The sequence below is a fragment of the Aquarana catesbeiana genome, linkage group LG09 (genome assembly GCF_042186555.1).
Source record: "Aquarana catesbeiana isolate 2022-GZ linkage group LG09, ASM4218655v1, whole genome shotgun sequence".
Lineage (NCBI taxonomy): Eukaryota > Metazoa > Chordata > Amphibia > Anura > Ranidae > Aquarana > Aquarana catesbeiana.
Genome location: NC_133332.1, coordinates 2811766 through 2827794, shown reverse-complemented (window position 1 = coordinate 2827794; position 16029 = coordinate 2811766). Strand labels below are relative to the sequence as shown.

Genomic DNA, 16029 nt, shown 5'->3' with positions numbered 1-16029 from the left:
CCCAACTTCTGACCATGACTTCAGCTGTGACTTGCCCAACCGTTAACCCAAGATCTGACCCTGACCCCAACAACTGACCCCCATCACCTTACCGTGACCCCAACCGTAACAACTATCATGACCCCAACCCCTGATCAGACACCTGGCCATGACCCCAATATCTTACCCCTGCACCTGACCATGAACCCGACACCTCACCATGACCCCAACACCTAGCCATGACATAGAAAGATTTATCAGATCTATGTACCCGAAAATGTTCACATTCAATTACCATTCGCTGATTCCCTACCAATGCTGGAAGTCTGTAACCCTCCCATGAAGAGGGTCATAAATATGGAGCTGCCCCCCCCCCCCCCTTTTCCATCCCCCACTCTTCTAGGAAGACTTCCCACAAGATTTTGGAGGGTATCTGTGGGAATTTGTACCCATTTGTGAAGTCAGGTACTGATGTTGGATGAGAAGACCTGGCTCACACATTGGGCTTCACGTTGGGCACCAAAAAGAAGAACTGGCTCACAATTGGCATTCCAATTCATACCAAAAAGGTGATCAGTAGAGATGAGGTCAGGGCTCTGTGCAGAACACTGGAGTTCCTCCACACCAAACTGGTCACCCCATGTCTTTATGGAGCTGGTCCAAGCTGGTCACCCCATGTCTTCATGGGAGTTGGTCTAAACTGGTCACCCCATGTCTTCATGGGAGTTGGTCTAAACTGGTCACCCCATGTCTTCATGGGAGTTGGTCTAAACTGGTCACCCCATGTCTTTATGGAGCTGGTCCAAACTGGTCACCCCATGTCTTTATGGAGTTGGTCCAAACTGGTCACCCCATGTCTTTATAGAGCTGGTCCAAATTGGTCACCCCATGTCTTTATGGGAGTTGGTCCAAACTGATTAACCCACGTCTTTATGTAGCTGGCTTTGTACACAGGGGCACAGTCAGGCTGGAACAGAAAAGGGTCTTCATGAAACCACAAGGTTGGAAGAGCACAATTGTCTACAAGGTCTTTGTACAATGGAGGATTACCAGGACCCTTTCCTGGAGACACCTGAACTCCATCATTGGAGGGGGGAATTACAGACTTCTGGTCGTATATTGGGGCGAGGGGGATTTACTAAAACTGGAGCAGACAATGTACCTCCTTATCCACTTACAATGGCGTCCAGCTGAGTCCCGCCTCCTCCCTGGATTGGCTCCTTCTCTAGACGTCCCGCCAAGTGGCGCGCCCCGTACAGTGAATCACTCTCTGACCATTCTCCGAACGCCTCCTCGCCGTCCAGGAAGAAAAGCTGCAGAGTCAGCGGTGAGCCCTGGAAATCAGAGAGAGATGAATGCCAGGCACCGCGGGAGTCACATGTCTGGTATTCTGTTCAGCTGGTTCTGTTATCAGTGCCAGGCGGGGAACACCACTCAGCTCTGACATCCATCGTCACCTCATCATCCAATCAGAAGGGCTGGAACTCACACATAGGAAATATTCACTCCCTCCTGGTCAGGGTAGTGAGTCACAAGACCGGCTGAACAGAATTTTCAACAGTGGAGAATATATATACTGTATGGATCCATCTGATTGGTGGATCCATTACTAGAAATTGGTGAGCCGGCTCTTCTGATTGGTGGATTATTAGGAAATGGTGATCCAGCTCCTCTGATTGGTGGATCTATTATTTGGAATTGGAGAGCCGGCTCCTCTGATTGGTGGATCTATTATTAGGAATTGGAGAGCTGGATCTTCTGATTTGTGGATTATTAGGAATTGGTGAGCTGACTCCTCTGATTGGTGGATCTATTATTAGGAGTTGGAGAGCCGACCCCTCTGATTGGTGGATCTAATATTAGGAATCGGTGAGCCGGTCCCTCTGACTGGTGGATGAGATGTAGGGAGGAGAAGCTGGGGGGAGTCACCTTCTTCTTGTGCTCCTGCAGGCGGTGGTTTAGTGCAGTGATGGCCTCCAGGATCAGAGCGCAGGGAACCGCCGAGTCTGTGGCCCCGACAAAGGCCCGCCCCCTCCGGTCCGGGAGAAACCACTTGGAGTCCAGATGACAGGCGAAGACCAGGCGATGCGGGGCTGAGGGATTCAATGTGGCTACAATGTTTCCGAAGGAGAGCTTCCCCCGCGGGGGTCACCGCATCAAACTCATCCAGATCCACCGTCCACCCCGCCGACAACGAGCGCAAGTGACCAGAGATGAGCTGGGAGGAGCAAGAGAAATCGTCAGGGACCGCAAAACCAACTGAACACCGATCGCTGACACCATACACACCGATCGCTGACACCATACACCCCCCCACCAATCGCTGACACCATACACACCCCCACCAATCACTGACAACATACACACTGCCACAAAATCACTGACAACATACACACTCCCACCAAACGCTGACACCATACACACCGATCGCTGACACCATACAGTGCCTTGAAAGGGTATTCATACCCCTTGAAATTTCCCACATTTTGTCATGTTACAACCAAGAATTCAAGTTAGACTTACCGGTAACTTGTTTTCCAATAGTCTTTCAGGACAGCACCCGAGAGATCATGGCTCCTCCTCCCACAGGAAACACCTCAATCAATCAAACCTTTATCGGGAGGCCTGCACGTTGCTTCCCGCAGTTGTTTGTAGAGAACCTCCAGCCCCGGCTGCAACACATAAGCGACAGTTATATCATAGTATTACAGCAACAGAATAAAAAGGGCGGGTTACTGCTGTCCTGAAAGACTATTGGAAAACAAGTTACTGGTAAGTCTAATTTGAATTTTCCCAAAACGTCTTTCACGACAGCATCTGAGAGGATAATCGAGACTTACCCCAGCTTTTTCTGCCCAACTCACTGCCAAAGCTCTTGTAGAATGAGCCCGAATACCAACTGGACTCTCCTGGCCTGTAAGGGAATAGGCCTCTGAGAGAGCCACTCTCAACCATCTGGCAATGGTTCCTCTAGTAGCTTGTCTTACTTTTTTTAATACCAGCAAATGAAACAAATAATGCGTCTGAACGCCTAAAGTCCTTAGTGGCTTCCAGGTAACTTAAGACTGCTCTTTTAACATCCAAGGGGTGGAATTCTTCTTCCTTTTTGTCCGATGGATTAGAGCAAAACGTAGGAAGAATCATCTCCTGAGCTCGATTTTGGACCAAAGCAACCTTCGGCAAATAATTAGGATGCGTCTTCAGAACAATTCGGTCTAAAAAAAAATATAGAGAAAAAAAAATGGTTCCCTGATTGATAAAGCTTGCAACCCACTAATTCTTCGAGCTGTAAAAAAAAAAAAAAAAAAAAAAAAAAGGGTTTTTAATTTAATCAGTTTCAGGGAGGTTAAACTAATGGGCTCGAAAGGTTCCCTGGTCAGGGCCTGTAGAACAACTGATAAGTCCCACTTTGGACAGCTTCTGATCACTACCGGTCTGGACCGAGTGAAGGCTTTAAAGAATCTGATCACTAGTGGTTCTGATGAGATAGATTTTTCCAAAGATACCCCCAGTGCGGCAACTTGAACTTTGAGGGTACTGACAGCTAGGCCCTTGTCCGCTCCTTGCAGGAAGTCCAAGACAGAAGAAACCTCTTTTTAGGATATTCTGGATGCTGTGTACCAGGAGTTGAAAACTTTCCAGACTTTGGAATAAATTGCTCTGGTAACACTCTTTCTGCTAGATAGGAGGGTAGCAACCAACCTATCGGAAAATCCTTTTCTCCTCAAAAGCTGCTCCTCAGAAGCCAAGCTGTGAGTTTTAGCTTTGATACGTCCTGGTGAAGCAGGGGACCTTGTATCAGCAGGTCTTGTCTCAACGGAAGGTGCCAACACAGTTCGAGTTGCATCTGTAGAAGGGATGAAAACCAAACCCGCTTGGGCCAGAAGGGAGTGATGAGGATTACCGTTGTATCCTCTTTCAAGATTTTTGTTATGACCTGAGGGATAAGCTGAAAAGGGGGAAAAGCGTAGCAGAGGTGACAATTCCAACTGTGCGCCAGAGCATCTACCCCCAGGGAGGACTCGTTTCTGTTCAGGCAAAAGAAGAGAGACACCTGTGTATTTTCCTGAGCCGCAAAGAGATCCACTCTTGGCCGCCCCCATTTCTTCACGGTCATATGGAAGATATCTGGGTTCAATCGTCACTTAGCTTCGTATACCTGGTTTCTGCTGAGGAAGTCCGCTACCCTGTTTAGAGTCTCCTTTAGGTGGACCGCGGACAAGGATAGAGTATGGAGCTCTGCCCATCTTACAATGCTACCTGCTAGGCACTGAAGAGCGCTGCTTCTGGTGGCCCCCTGTCTGTTTATGTAGGCCACCGCCGTGGCGTTGTCTGACAGGATCTGTATATGCAGTCCCTAGAACTTCTTGGGCAAATGTCAGTAAGGCCATTTCTATTGCCTTTAGCTCCCTCCAATTTGGAGGACCTTACTGCTTCTCTTGTGGACCACGAGCCCTGAGCCCCCTAACTCCAGGAGCTGGCATCCATGGTGAATCTTACTTGGATTGTAAAGGACCATAATAGACCTGCTGAATACCTTGTCTGGTTCTTCCACCACCACAGACTCCTTTTCACCATGGTGGGGACCTTCACTAGCGAGTCCAGTGAATCTTGCTGGTGATCCCAGGTTTTTAACAAAAAAAAACAAAAAAAAAAAAAAAAAACTTTGCAGAGGTCTGAAGTGGAGCCTTGCCCACTGAATCGCTGGTATGGAAGAGGTCAGTGTTCCCAATGCTGACATGATCTTCCTGATGGACAGGAGCTGACTGGACTATAACAAAGACCCCACGTCCACCAACTTTTTCTGTATTTCTTCTGGAAGAAAAATATTTTGCTCCACTGAGTTGATACGGAAACCCAAGAATAACATCTCCTAAGAGGGAAACAGATTCGACTTTTGGAGGTTTAAGATCCATCCTATGGATTCTAGGTGAGCACGAGCTCTGACCAAGTTCTTCTGAATCCCTTTTCTGGTTTGAGCGAAAAACAGCAGGTCGTCTAGATAAGGAATCTCCAGTGATTCCTTCTAGACGCAAAGGTGCCAACGCTTCGGCCATTACCTTCGTGAACACTCTTGGGGATGATGACAGGACAAATGGGAGTGCTCTGAACTGCAGGTGTACCACCTTCTTCCCTACTTTCAATGCCAACATCAGATATTTCTGGGACCTGGCGGCAATGGGTATGTGGAGGTAGGCATCCTGTAAATCTATTGATGCCATGTAGCACCCTTGGTTCAGGAGGTTTTTTTACTGAGAAAATGGAATCCATCCAAAATCTTCTGTACTCTACCGATCGATTTAGCATGTTGAGATTTAGGATGAGACGGAACTTCCCTGAGGGTTTCTGAATGAGGAATACGTGCCAGAACTCCCCTGTTGGGACCGGAAAAATGACTCTCTGGGATTTCAGTTCCTGGATTAGGGACTTCATGGCGAGAGCCTTGGCTGGATCCCTTGGGGCGTTTGTCACCAAGAATCTTTTTGGAGGTTCTTCTGTGAATTCGATCTCGTATCCCTGGGAGACCAGGTTTACAATAAACTGATTTGATGTAATGCCTCTCCACTGTGGAAGAAACTCCTGGAATCTTCCCGCAACCAGGAGGGAGGAGTCACTGCGGCTTTCCGGAAGTCGCAGGAGGATTGAAGAGCACTTCACTCCTACCTTTGGACTTCCGTAAAGACCATGGTTTCCTTTTGCTCTGCGTTTTCCCTGCGTGCTGTCCTTTTTGAGGCCGAAAAAAACGCTTACCGGTCTGCACCTGCTTCTTCTTGACCGGAAACTATTTAATTTTTATCAGCCGTTTGGTCAAGAATGGATTCTAGTTCAGAACCAAACAGCAAATCCCCTGCAAAAGGAATGCTACACAGCCTGTTTTTTGATGCCGCGTTCCCTTGGCCAGGTTTTTAGCCATAAGGCCCTCCTAGCAGAGTTCATTATTGCGGACCTGGCTGACATGCGTATAGATTCTGCCGAGGCAACCGCAATTTATGATACTGCTGCAGATAAAATTGTAAAGGAGTCCAAAATCTCCTGTTTTGGGGAATCCGCAGTAACATGGGCCTTCATCTGGTTAATCCAGTGTTCTAAATTCCTAGCAACGCATGTCGTCGCCATTGCTGGCTTCAGATCACTGATTGCCAGGTTCTTTTAAGAAGCAGGTCCATCCTCTTATCCATGGGCTCCTTTAGTGTGCCCATATCTTCAAAAAGGCGAGGTCCGTTGATTTCGAGACCTGTGAGAAGGCGGAATCCAGTTTTGGAACCTTGTTCCAGATAGAGTCAAGATTTTCCTCAAACGGGAATCTTCTCTTGTGAGCCCGAGAAAAAAAAAAAAATGTCTTCTTCTCTGGTTCCAGCCATTGTTTTTTTTTTAATCATATCTGTGATTATTGAATGGACCGGAAAAGTACAGCGTTTTGAGTCTCCCAAACCTGCGTACATGCGGTCATGCAGGGAGAGCTCCTTCTTTTCCTCCTCTATCGCCAAGGTAGCATGGAGAACTTTCAGGAGTCCTCCAACCTCTTCTAGTGACATCTTGTACTCAGCGGCGTCATCTGCTTCATTTTCCTCCTCCTCTGAATCTGTTCCATCTGGAGCGAGGGAAGCAGGTTCTTGGGGAGTTTCCTGGGAGATCGGACCCCCCCACCCCTGCCAGTATTAGGGAGCCCCCTTGGGATTCTGAAGATGGCTGTGGAACCCAGGGTTCCCCTGAGGGACCTGGTTCTTCTCTTAGGTTTGACCTAAAGGATTGAAAAGGTGGCGCGGAGCTCATCCTTAATGGTTGTAACCAGATCACCACAAATGGATGGAGACTCCTCCCTGACAAAATCTGAGATGCAATCTACACAAAGAGATTTAGTCCAAGCTTTGCGTAATTTTACCTTTGCAGACAGGGCACCTTCTCTTGACAGGTTGAACAGAGCTTTTGGCCTAAACAAACAGAAGAAGAACAAAGGACCACGCTAAAAAGAGCTGCTGCACAGCACAAGTAAAACAGGTGCACTAGGAAAGAAAAACCTCTTACTTCCCTGTGCCCAAGCAAGCTACCACCACTTTTGTGGAGTCCCCTACTGCTAGGCAGAACTTCTAACCCACCAGCCACTGCTCTATACATTCCCAGGGAGAGCTCTCACTGGAGGGGGGGGTAGGGTGAAAAAAAACCCCACAGGAGAAAATGGCCTTGAGTAACAAAAGGACGCAGTCCCTTACCTTGGCCTTGCTGGTGCCTTGGCTTGCCCCCTTATCCGCTACATTGTCCTCCACAGCAGAGTACACTGCGGTCACGTGGTGAAAGAAAGCCGGTTCCGGATTCTAAAACACCGCCGCGCCGACCCGGAAATTTAAGAAGGCACCAGGTGACCCTGCCCTCTCCGCCTGTGCTTGCGACCGGAAATGACGCCGCGCGCCCGACCCCGAAGTGCTGCCTCTTTCTGTACACTGCACAGGACGTGGCCTAGGACTCTCCTTGGCCACCAGAACAATGGCGGCGGCTCAGCCTTGCACTGCCGCCGTCCCGCGATGCGGGGGGCCACAGCAAAAAGTCCCTCCTGCAAGAAAAAAAGGGGCAGCACTCCCAGGCAGTACAGGCTCCCCCCAAATACGGAAGGGGGGGGGGGGGAGCCCTTTGGACCATCCAGAAAGAGGCCAGTGGAAGGATCATTCTCCTAGCAAAAAACAGACAGGCGAGAACCTTTCGTCTCCCAGTAAAGCCCCAAGAGACCATGGCTCCCACCAGAGGTGTTCCTCTGGCTGGAGGAAACACTAAAAACTGACGGAAGCAACATGGAGGCTTCCTGATAAAGATTTGATTGATGAGGTGTTTCCTGTGGGCGGAGGAGCCATGATCACTCCGGTGATGTCCTGAAAGATGTAAATGTATTTTATTGGGATTTTATGTGATAGACCAACACAAAGTGTCACATAATTGTGAAGTGGAAGGAAAATGATAAATGATACAAATAAATATGTGAAAAGTGTGGGGGGAGGGGCATTTGTATGGCGCCCCCCGGAGTCAATACTTTGTAGAACCCCCTTTCTCTACAAGTCTTTTTGGGGATGTCTCTACCAGCTTTGCACATCTAGAGAGGACATTTCTGCCCATTCTTCTTTGTAAAATATCTCAAGCTCTGTCAGATTGGATGGAGAACGTCTGTGAACAGCAATTTTCAAGTCTTGCCACAGATTCTCAATGTGATTTAGGTCTGGACTGTGACTGGGCCATTCTAACACATGAATATGCTTTGATCTAAACCATTCCATTGTAGCTCTGGCTGGATGTTTCGGGTCGTTGTCCTGCTGGAAGGTGAACCTCCGCCCCAGTCTCAAGTCTTTTGTAGACTCTAACAGGTTTTCTTCTAAGATTGTCCTGTATTTGTCTCCATCCATCTTCCCATCAACTCTGACCAGCTTCCCTGTCCCTGCTGAAGAAAACCATCCCCACCACATGAAGCTGCCACCACCATGTTTCACGGTGGGGATGGTGTGTTCAGGGTGATGTGCAGTGTTAGTTTTCCCCACACATAGCGTTTTACTTTTAGGCCATAAAGTAGAATTTTGGTCTCCTCTGACCAGATCACCTTCTTCCACATGTTTGCTGTGTCCTCCACATGGCTTCTCACAAACTACAAACAGGACTTCTTATGACTTTCTTTCACCAATGTCTTTCTTCTTGTCACTCTTCCATAAAGGGCAGATTTGTGGAGAACACGACTAATAGTTGTCCTGTGGACAGATTCTCCCACCTGAGCTGTGGATCTCTGCAGCTCCTCCAGAGTTACCATGGACCTCTTGGCTCTTCTCTGATGAATGCTCTCCTTGCCCGGCCGGTCAGTTTAGGTGGACGGCCATGTCTTGGTAGGTTTGCAGTTGTGCCATACTCTTTACATTTTCCGATGATGGATTGAACAGAGCTCCGTGAGATGTTCAAAGCTTGGGAGATTTTTTTTATAACCTAACCCTGCTTTATACTTCTCCACAACTTTATCCCTGACCTATCTGGTGTGTTCCTTGGCCTTCATGATGCTGTTTGTTCACTAAGGTTCTCTAACAAACCTCTGAGGGCTTCACAGAACAGCTGTATTTATACTGAGATTAAATGACACACAGGTGGACTCTATTTACTAATTAGGTGACTTCTGAAGACAATTGGTTCCCCTAGATTTTAGTAAAGGGGACTGAATACAAATGCCCCCCCTACACTTTTCACATATTTATTTGTATCGTTTTCCTTCCACTTCACAATGATGTGACACTTTGTGTTGGTCTATCACATAAAATCCCAATAAAATACATTTAGGTTTTTGGTTGTAAAATGACAAAATGTGGAAAATTTCAAGGGGTATGAATACTTTTTCAAGGCACTGTACACACCCCCACTCAGGAGACAACCAATCAGCACTTCCTGCACTGTATAGCGGGCTCTGCGGTTGGTCGGTATGAAGGATATGGAAGCCGCCATCACCGGGTTCTCACCTCTCTGACCCGCCGGTTGCCAGGACTCCCCGGACTTCTCTCTATCAGCATCGGACGGATGAAGGACGACCACAGACGCTTAACATCGATCTCCGAGACCAGCTGACCGATCTGATTGGATGATAGGGAACTGGGCTGGATCTGGAACTGAGAAGAGAGCCAATCACTACACACACTGGCAGCCCCGCCCACCAGTGACATCATCCAGCCTTACCTGCTGAAACCCCCACACATCCTGGACACCATATTTGCTCCTCAAACACCCCTTATACCACGTGCATGCTCCTCCCACACCCCCTATACCACGTGCATGCCCCTCCCACACCCTCTATACCACGTGCTTGCCCCTCCCATACCACGTGTATGCTCCTCAAACACCTCCTATACCACATGCATGCCCCTCCCACACCCCCTATACCACGTGCATGCCCTCCCACACCCCCTATACCACGTGCATGCCCTCCCACACCCCCTATACCACGTGCATTCTCCTCCCACATCCCGTATACCACGTGCATGCTCCTCCCACACCCCCTATACCACGTGCATGCCCCTCCCACACCCCCTATACCACATGCATGCTCCTCCCACACCCTCTATACCACGTGCATGCTCCTCCCACACCCCCTATACCACGTGCATGCTCCTCCCACACCCCCTATACCACGTGCATGCCCCTCCCACCCCCCCTATACCACATGCATGCTCCTCCCACACCCTCTATACCACGTGCATGCTCCTCCCACACCCCCTATACCACGTGCATGCTCCTCCCACACCCCCTATACCACGTGCATGCTCCTCCCACACCCCCTATACCACGTGCATGCTCCTCCCACACCCCCTATACCACGTGCATGCTCCTCCCACACCCCCTATACCACGTGCATGCTCCTCCCACACCCCCTATACCACGTGCATGCTCCTCCCACACCCCCTATACCACGTGCATGCTCCTCCCACACCCCCTATACCACATGCATGCTCCTCCCACACCCTCTATACCACTTGCATGCTCCTCCCACAACCCACTATACCACATGCATGCTCCTCCCACAACCCACTATACCACGTGCGTGCTCCTCCCACATCCCCTATACCACATGCATGCTCCACCCATACCCCCTATACCACGTGCATGCTCCTCCCACATCCCCTATACCACGTGCATGCTCCTCCCACATCCCCTATACCACGTGCATGCTCCTCCCACATCCCCTATACCACGTGCATGCTCCTTCCACACCCCCTATACCACGTGTATGCTCCTCCCACATCCCCTATACCATGTGCATGCTCCTCCCACACCCCCTATACCACGTGCATGCTCCTCCCACACCCCCTATACCACGTGCATGCCCCTCCCACACCCCCTATACCACATACATGCTCCTCCCACACCCCCTATACCACTTGCATGCTCCTCTCACAACCCACCTGTTTGCTCCTCCCACACCCCCTATACCACGTGCATGCTCCTCCCACATCCCCTATACCATGTGCATGCTCCTCCCACACCCCCCATACCACGTGCATGCTCCTCCCACACCCCCTATACCACGTGCATGCCCCTCCCACACCCCCTATACCACGTGCATGCTCCTCCCACACACCCTATACCACGTGCATGCTCCTCCCACACACCCTATACCATGAGCATGCTCCTCCCACACCCCCATACCACGTGCATGCTCCTGCCACACCCCCTATACCACGTGCATGCTCCTGCCACACCCCCAATACCACGTGCATGCCCCTCCCACACCCCCTATACCACGAGCATGCTCCTCCCACACCCCCATACCACGTGCATGCTCCTCCCACACCCCCTATACCACGTGCATGCTCCTCCCACACCCCCTATACCACGTGCATGCTCCTCCCACACCCGCTATACCACGTGCATGCTCCTCCCACACCCCCTATACCACGTGCATGCCCCTCCCACACCCCCTATACCACATACATGCTCCTCCCACACCCCCTATACCACCTGCATGCTCCTCTCACAACCCACCTGTATGCCCCTCCCACACCCCCTATACCATGTGCATGCTCCTCCCATACCCCCCTATACCACGTGCATGCTCCTCCCACACCCTCTATACCACGTGCATGCTCCTACCACACACCTCTATACCACGTGCATGCTCCTACCACACACCTCTATACCACGTGCATGCTCCTCCCACACCCCCATACCACGTGCATGCCCCTCCCACACCCCCTATACCACGAGCATGCTCCTCCCACACCCCCATACCACGTGCATGATCCTCCCACACCCCCATACCACATGCATGATCCTCCCACACCACGTGCATGCTCCTCCCACACCCCCATACCACGTGCATGCTCCTCCCACACCCCCATACCACGTGCATGCTCCTCCCACACCCCTATACCATGTGCATGCTCCTCCCACACCCCCTATACCACGTGCATACTCCTCCCACAACCCACTATGCCACGTGCATGCTCCTCCCACAACCCACTATACCACGTGCATGCTCCTCCCACAACCCACTATGCCACGTGCATGCTCCTCCCACAACCCACTATGCCACGTGCATGCCCCTCCCACACCCCCTATACCACGAGCATGCTCCTCCCACGCCCCCATACCACGTGCATGCTCCTCCCACACCCCATACCACGTGCATGCTCCTCCCACACCCCCATACCATGTGCATGCTCCTCCCACAACCCACTATGCCACGTGCATGCTCCTCCCACAACCCACTATACCACATACATGCTCCTCCCACACCCCCTATACCACTTGCATGCTCCTCCCACAACCCATCTGTTTGCTCCTCCCACACCCCCTATACCACGTGCATGCTCCTCCCACACCCCCTATACCACGTGCATGCCCCTCCCACACCCCCTATACCACATGCATGCTCCTCCCACACCCCCTATACCACGTGCATGCCCCTCCCACACCCCCTATACCACTTGCATGCTCCTCTCACAACCCACCTGTTTGCTCCTCCCACACCCCCATACCACGTGCATGCCCCTCCCACACCCCCTATACCATGTGCATGCTCCTCCCATACCCCCCTATACCACGTGCATGCTCCTACCACACACCTCTATACCACGTGCATGCTCCAACCACACACCTCTATACCACGTGCATGCTTCTCCCACACCCCCATACCATGTGCATGCCCCTCCCACACCCCCTATAACACGAGCATGCTCCTCCCACACCCCCATACCACGTGCATGATCCTCCCACACCCCCATACCACGTGCATGCTCCTCCCACACTCCCATACCACGTGCATGCTCCTCCCACACCCCTATACCACGTGCATGCTCCTCCCACACCCCCTATACCATGTGCATGCTCCTCCCACACCCCCTATACCCCGTGCATACTCCTCCCACAACCCACTATGCCACGTGCATGCTCCTCCCACAACCCACTATACCACGTGCATGCTCCTCCCACAACCCACTATGCCACGTGCATGCTCCTCCCACACCCCCATACCACGTGCATGATCCTCCCACACCCCATACCACGTGCATGCTCCTCCCACACCCCCATACCACGTGCATGCTCCTCCCACACCCCCTATACCACGTGCATACTCCTCCCACAACCCACTATGCCACGTGCATGCTCCTCCCACAACCCACTATACCACGTGCATGCTCCTCCCACAACCCACTATACCACATACATGCTCCTCCCACACCCCCTATACCACTTGCATGCTCCTCCCACACCCCCTATACCACTTGCATGCTCCTCCCACACCCCCTATACCACTTGCATGCTCCTCCCACACCCCCATACCACATGCATGCTCCTCCCACACCCCCATACCACGTGCATGCTCCTCCCACACCCCCTATACCACGTGCATGCCCCTCCCACACCCCCTATACCACGTGCATACTCCTCCCACACACACACCCCTATACCACGTGCATGCCCCTCCCACACCCCCATACCACGTGCATGCCCCTCCCACACACCCCTAAAACACATGCATGCTCCTCCCACACACCCCCATACAACGTGCATGCTCCTCCCACACACACACCATGTGACACCCCTCACCTGTCTCCCTCTCGGCTCCTCCTCCTTGGCTCCTGTTACTTTCGGGTTCTCCCAGAATAATATGACGGCTCCGATCAGCACTCCGGCCCCCAGTATCAGCAGTCCCGGGATTCGGGATCTCGGAGCTCCGCCAGGTGTTCGGGGGTTGCGGGCGGCTCGGCGCGGAGCCATCAGAGAAGAGAAGCATGACTGAGAAGAGCGGCCAATCACAGCAAGGGGCGGGGGGAAATCTCCACCTACCACTGAGTACAAAAGTCCTCCGGACCAATAGAGAAGCGAGAAGGGTAAACAGCTGGAGACAGCGTCCAGTCAGAGCTCGGGGGCGGGGCTAACCACTGACAGCTCAGCGTACACATCCCGCTCTCTGATTGGTTGTCAGGCCGCCGCTGGTTGTTGCGAGACCGCCGCCATATTGGAGAAGGGAAGCGGCGCCAGTCACGTGTTACTCGACATAACCAATCAGAGGGGAGTCTCAGCCACACACCATCCGATCCGACCGTACAATCTCTCATGGCTGTCCCCGGGAAGGAGATTTCCGCTCACTTCCTGGCACCGCTCTGGAGGGGACACACACAGGAGGCGGGGTCACACATAGAGGAGGCGGGGTCACACATAAAGGAGGCGGGGGTCACACAGAGGAGGCGGGGTCACACACAGAGGAGGCGGGGTCACACATAGAGGAGGCGGGGTCACACATAGAGGAGGCGGGGTCACGCACACAGAGGAAGCCTCCTTTATATACAATATCTCACAAAAGTAAGTACACCCCTCAGTCACATTTGTGTAAATCTTTTCTTCTATCTTTTCATGTGACAACACTGAAGAAATGACACTTGTCTACAATGTAAAGTAGTGAGTGTACAGCTTGTATAACAGTGTAAATTTACTGTCCCCTCAAAATAACTCAACACACAGCCATTAATGTCTAAACCGCTGGCAACAAAAGTCAGTACACCCCTAAGTGAAAATCTCCAAATTGGGCCCAATTAGCCATTTTCCCTCCCCGGTGTCATGTGACTCGTTAGTGTTACAAGGTCTCCGGTGTGAATGGGGAGCAGGTGTGTTAAATTTGGTGTTATCGCTCTCACTCTCTCATACTGGTCACTGGAAGTACAACATGGCACCTCATGGCAAAGAACTCTCTTATACTTTGAAGGAGTGGGCGGAGCTCGTCTTTAGGTGTCTCTTCTCCACAAAAAAGTTTAATGTTTGTTGTCTTTCCCCCCATCCCCCATAACTGAGCTTCTCCATCCCCCATAACTGAGCTCCTCCATCCCCCATAACTGAGCTCCTCCACCCCCCATAACTGAGCTCCTCCACCCCCCATAACTGAGCTCCTCCACCCCCCATAACTGAGCTCCTCCATCCCCCATAACTGAGCTCCTCCATCCCCCATAACTGAGCTCCTCCATCCCCCATAACTGAGCTCCTCCATCCCCCATAACTGAGCTCCTCCATCCCCCATAACTGAGCTCCTCCACCCCCCATAACTGAGCTCCTCCGTCCCCCCATAACTGAGCTCCTCCGTCCCCCATAACTGAGCTCCTCCACCCCCCATAACTGAGCTCCTCCGTCCCCCATAACTGAGCTCCTCCATCCCCCATAACTGAGCTCCTCCATCCCCCATAACTGAGCTCCTCCACCCCCCATAACTGAGCTCCTCCATCCCCCATAACTGAGCTCCTCCACCCCCATAACTGAGCTCCTCCATCCCCATAACTGAGCTCCTCCATCCCCCATAACTGAGCTCCTCCATCCCCCATAACTGAGCTCCTCCATCCCCCATAACTGAGCTCCTCCATCCCCCATAACTGAGCTCCTCCACCCCCATAACTGAGCTCCTCCATCCCCATAACTGAGCTCCTCCATCCCCCATAACTGAGCTCCTCCATCCCCCATAACTGAGCTCCTCCATCCCCCATAACTGAGCTCCTCCATCCCCCATAACTGAGCTCCTCCATCCCCCATAACTGAGCTCCTCCATCCCCCATAACTGAGCTCCTCCATCCCCCATAACTGAGCTCCTCCATCCCCCATAACTGAGCTCCTCCACCCCCCATAACTGAGCTCCTCCGTCCCCCCATAACTGAGCTCCTCCGTCCCCCCATAACTGAGCTCCTCCACCCCCCATAACTGAGCTCCTCCATCCCCCATAACTGAGCTCCTCCATCCCCCATAACTGAGCTCCTCCATCCCCCATAACTGAGCTCCTCCACCCCCCATAACTGAGCTCCTCCGTCCCCCCATAACTGAGCTCCTCCGTCCCCCCATAACTGAGCTCCTCCATCCCCCATAACTGAGCTCCTCCATCCCCCATAACTGAGCTCCTCCATCCCCCATAACTGAGCTCCTCCACCCCCCATAACTGAGCTCCTCCATCCCCCATAACTGAGCTCCTCCATCCCCCATAACTGAGCTCCTCCATCCCCCATAACTGAGCTCCTCCATCCCCCATAACTGAGCTCCTCCATCCCCTCATAACTGAGCTCCACC

General features: G+C 52.0%; 1 protein-coding gene across 1 annotated transcript in view; it reads right to left on the bottom strand.

Annotated features, from left to right (window-relative positions):
• Window positions 1–13775, bottom strand: part of QPCTL (glutaminyl-peptide cyclotransferase like) — a gene marked incomplete in the record, with an annotated part of 15433 nt that extends 1658 nt beyond the window's left edge. Inside the window, 5 exon segments of the mRNA XM_073598084.1 lie at window positions 1158–1313; window positions 1909–2124; window positions 2126–2197; window positions 9453–9599; window positions 13537–13775. Of these exon segments, the coding sequence (XP_073454185.1) occupies window positions 1158–1313; window positions 1909–2124; window positions 2126–2197; window positions 9453–9599; window positions 13537–13707 (762 nt within the window).
• Window positions 13776–16029: the final 2254 nt, after the last annotated feature.